The sequence below is a fragment of the Microtus ochrogaster genome, unplaced genomic scaffold (assembly GCF_000317375.1).
Source record: "Microtus ochrogaster isolate Prairie Vole_2 unplaced genomic scaffold, MicOch1.0 UNK1, whole genome shotgun sequence".
NCBI classification, from domain to species: Eukaryota; Metazoa; Chordata; class Mammalia; order Rodentia; family Cricetidae; genus Microtus; species Microtus ochrogaster.
The window spans coordinates 36,482,402-36,487,182 of NW_004949099.1; the positions used below are offsets into that span (position 1 = coordinate 36,482,402).

Below are 4,781 nucleotides of genomic sequence, written 5' to 3' on the forward strand. Positions count from 1 at the left end.
CTGTGGTCCATCCTAGTATATCGTCCTGTGGTTCATCCTAGTATACCATCCTGTGGTCCATCCTAGTATATCGTCCTGTGGTTCATCCTAGTATATTGTCCTGTGGTCCATCCTAGTATATCATCCTGTGGTTCATCCTAGTATATAATCCTGTGGTTCAGCCTCGTATATCTTCCTGTGGTTCTGCCTAGTGTATCGTCCTGTGGTTCAGACGTAATTGTTTTGCCTGTGGCACATCATCCTTTTCTAAACTCCCAGGATATCTCTCCTTCTTCATGGCAGCAACAAACACACATAAATGCACACAGACACACAGAGAAACATGTACATACACAGGCTCCCCACAGTATGGGGAAGAAACGAGTTTTCCAGGCCTGTGGGTATGGCTGCGGTATCCAGTACTCACTAGTGTGTACAAGGCTCCAGGCTCAAGTCATTGTACAGGGTTTTCCACTTTTCCCATCTAGACAGCACAGAAAATTTAGTTAAATATAAAGGGGATTTATTGCTAAGAGACGATGCTCACTCTGTGTAAAACTGGCTGAATTCGTGAGGTCTGTGCACTTCTCCGTGTGTTCCTTGATATTGCTGAGCTTAGTTGTGCTACATGCTTGTTGTTGTTGTTGTTTTGAGACAGGGTCTCACTACAAAACCTGGCTAGCTTAGAATTCTCCAGGTAAACCAGGCTAGCCTCCAGTTCACAAAGATTCACCTGCTTCTGCCTCCCCAAATTCTGGGATTAAAGGTGTAGACCACCATGCCCAGCTTCTAAGTGGTTTTATATGCTAGTGATAAACAGTAGACATGAAGATACTGTGATGACTATCATAGTACATTATTATTATTATTTCAAAATAAGCTAGTATTGCTAGAGGCCAAGGCCTCTAGAGTCTGAGGATCATCAGTTTGAGGCCAGCTGCAGCTACATCAAGATGTCCAGGTCAGTGTGGGTTACACAGCAAGACCATATCTCCAAAAGTTTTTTCCCCAAAAGTCAGGGAGGGACTTGCATTGCCTTATTGAAACTTGAGCTGTTAACTACAGGTGCTCAGTGATGGTCCATAAGTATTCATAGTGGGTCCACCCACACAGCGCCAAAGTGGACCATACCCAGAGGTCAATCAGCACGCGAAGGAATAAACAAAGCACGCTGTACCCACACAGTAGAATATCACTCGGAAGGAAGAAGGAAGCAGCTGCTAATTCTTGGATGAATATCAGATTCACGGTGTTCAGTGAGAGAAGTCACACAGGAAGGAGGAGAGAATGTGATTTATATTTTTATCTGAAATTATAGAAAGTTAGAAAATAGCAGCAAATAGAGATAAAGATACGAAGAAGGCTAGAGACGCAGGCTACTATGATCGCGCTGGCAGTCTGGGGTGCGAACCTGTCAGCATCTATTGGGCTGTAGATCTTAAGTGAGGGGACCTTACTATGTAAATTACATCTCAGCAACCACCCCCCAAAAGTGAAAAAGTTTCAATTCTCTTGCATCAAAACCATATTCAAATTCCTAACTAGCCCTTTAAAAAAATTTTTTTTAAACCTATTCTCTGCACTTCACTTCCCGACAACACCACTGTGTGGCAGTGCTGTCTCTACAAGGGATGGGCGCTAGCTTTCACCAATCACGCTATCTCGCTATCTCGTGTCTACAGCGCTGTTAACAGGGACTTGACTTTCTTTAAAGAAACTTGAGGGCTGGGAAAACGGCTTTGCGGGAGCAACGCTCGCCATGAAAGCATGACGCCCCGAGTTTTGCTCCCCAAAAGCAGACTCTGTAATCCCAGTGCTTCTAAGGTAAGATGGGAGGTAGAGAGAGGAGAACCCGAGGAAGCTGGTGAGCCAGTTAGCCTGGGGTGCCGAGCAAAGAACTAGCGATTCTGCCTCAGACAGGAGGGAAGTCAAGGACCGACACCCAGGTTGTACTCTGATCTCCACACACGCACTGTGGCACGGGTTGCCCCCCTCCATATATGTCTGCATACAATACAAAAATTTTTTAAATTATTTTTAAGTCTCTCTCTCCCTTTCTCCCCTCCCCCCGTTTGTGTGTGTGTGTGTGTGTGTGTGTGTGTGTGTGTGTGTGTGTGTTAGTGCAAGTGCCCTCAGGAGCCAGAGGTTGGCTGCCCCTGGAGCTGGGGTGACAGGTAGTTGTGAGCCACCTGATGTGGTTGCTTGGTCTAGAACTCAGGTCTTCTGGAAGAACAATACATGCTCTCAACTGCTGGGTCCCCTCTCTAGCCCCCACAAAGGTTTTATTTTTAAAGAGAGAGAGAGAGAGAGAGAGAGAGAGAGAGAGAGAGAGAGAGAGAGAGAGAGACCTTAAGGGGATGGAGACTTAACTCAGTAGAGAACTCCCAGCATGCACCAAGCTCAGAGTTAAGTCCCCAAGGACACATTAAAACAAGTGGGCGGGACACACCTCGCACCCCAGCCCTTGGCAGTAGAGACAGGAGAGGCATCCCTGGTCAAGTTCCCTACATGGCTAAGCTCCATGAGATCTCGAAACAAACAAAGAAAATAAATAAATAAAACCAACTAAATCCAGAAGCCAAGGGAGGGCTGTCAAGATAGTTTAGCAGGTGAAGGTGCTTGCGGCCAAACCCGGTGACTTGAGTTTGATCCCTGGAACTCACATGACGGAAGCAGAGAGCCAACTTCCACAAGTTGTCGCCCGACCTCCCCTTACGTGTGTGTGTGTGTGTGTGTGTGTGTGTCCATACACACATTATATACAGAACAATAATAATTAAATGTAATTTTTAAAGACACAAAGGAGACTTTATTATACTTCTGTACAATGAAGAATGGGTAATATGTAGAAATGGGATTGGAAGCTGGCATGACCTCTTATGACCCTGTGCTTAGAGAGGTAGGGGAGACATCGGGCAAGACCTGTCTGCAGTGTTCCTTTACCTGGATGTTGGACGGGACTCCCATAGAATGAGGGTCTTCAAGGAAGAGAAAGACTTTTCTTTCCTCAGTAGCTTGGGCTGGCTTTGAACTCCTGCTCTTCCTCCACCGCTCAAGTGCTGGAATTGGATTTGTGTGCCAGCGTGCCTGTCTGAGAGCGACCTCTCTAGGTCGGTTTTGTTTTGTTGTGCTGGAGATTCTGGTTCTGTGTTCTTGGGGTACCCTTGAGACAGGAGTTCTGGTTCTGTGATGCTCTTGGGTAGCCCAGAGACAGGAGCTCTGGTTCTGTGATGCTCTTGGGTACCCAGAGACAGGAGCTCTGGTTCTGTGATGCTCTTGGGGCAGCGGGGAGACCAGGAGAGCAGAGGTTAGAGAGATGCCCTTTAAGGCTGTGTCTCCCATGTTCCAAGTTCCCAGAATGTCAAAGAGCCATTTTTTTTTTCTGAGACCCAACAGAACATACATTTTTTTGTTTTGTCTTTTGTTTTCGAGACAGCGTTTCTCTGTGTAACCCTGTCTGTCCTGGAACTCCCTGTGTAGTCCAAATTGGCATTGAACTGAGAAATCCCCACTTGCCTCTGCCTCCCGAGTGCTGGAATTAGTCATGCATTACCACCGCCCAGCAGAAATTGCAAATTTACCCAAATCAAGTAAATATGAAAACTAAGAAGAAGCAATGGGGGGGAGTGACCACCTAGTTTGACTACTGTGGTGGGGGGAGGGGCAGGCCCTGGGTGAGTAAGGGCCACTGCTTGACCACGTGGAGTTTGAGATCCATGCAGAAGATGGAGGTAGAGACAGGAGAAAAAGATGGAAATACAGCGATAAGATTGAAGAAAAGATCCTTTTCCATCATCTCAGCTAGAAGACAGCTGTGTAAGGCGCCACTGTCATGGGGACCCAAATAGGTGGAGGGCTCTCCCATTGGGTCTCAATCTGAAGTGGGGAAAAAAAAATGGGTGGATTTTAAACTGAAGGTTGTCTCGGGTATCCAGAAAAGCTGAGGGTGGTCTCGGGTATCCAGAAAAGGAAGCAAGACTATCTTCCTGGTTTAACCCAAATAATCATAAAAGTTTTAAAACAATGATTTTAATAGGTTCAGTGATGCAACTCAGTGGTGAAGCACTTAGCTAGTGTGCACACAACTCAACCCTCAACAATAATAATTAACAGCAATAAATAATGATAATAATAAAGCTGAAGGAAGGACATGGTGACAGGGAAGTATGCCCTGAGTTTCTACTCTCTTTCACAGCCTTCTTATGAAAAGGAGGAAGTTTCTTTACCACTTCAAAAATGTCCGCTGGGCTAAGGGTCGGCATGAGACCTACCTGTGCTATGTGGTGAAGAGAAGAGACAGCGCCACCTCCTTCTCGCTGGATTTCGGCCACCTTCGCAACAAGGTACCATTGGTGACGGCTACGTTGTAGCAGTGATGTTAAGTTGTGGGTGCCACTGGTGCTGACACTGTCTCTAAGGGGAGAGAGAAGAGAAGGAGAGAGAGAGAAAGCAAGCACCTATACTCCCAAGCTGACCAACTCTGGCCATCCTCCTGCTTCTGCACGCTGTAATTACGGGTATACGCCACCACACTGCACTTTTTCAGATTGGATTGTCTCCACCAGCTTCTTTGGATTCCTTTCACGTTCTATCCATCCACATTAGACATGGTCAGAAGGGTGTTAGTGCCCTACCCAGTCATGCTGGGCACCCTAATGGCACACCTTTCTTCAATGACAAGAATTGTCCCCAGAGCCGGGTGGTGGTGGCGCACTCCTTTAATCCCAGCACTCAGGAGGCAGAGGCAGGCGGATCTCTGTGAGTTCAAGACCAGCCTGGTCTACAAGAGCTAGTTCCAGGAC

The 4,781-nt window shown here is 46.7% G+C and overlaps 1 protein-coding gene across 1 annotated transcript in view; it reads left to right on the plus strand.

The window, feature by feature from the left end:
- Positions 1-4,781, plus strand: part of Aicda (activation induced cytidine deaminase) — a 10,475-nt gene that overhangs the window by 1,798 nt on the left and 3,896 nt on the right. Inside the window, exon 2 of the mRNA XM_005365331.1 lies at positions 4,175-4,322. Within this exon, the coding sequence (XP_005365388.1) occupies positions 4,175-4,322 (148 nt within the window). The remainder of the gene's footprint in view (positions 1-4,174; positions 4,323-4,781) is intronic.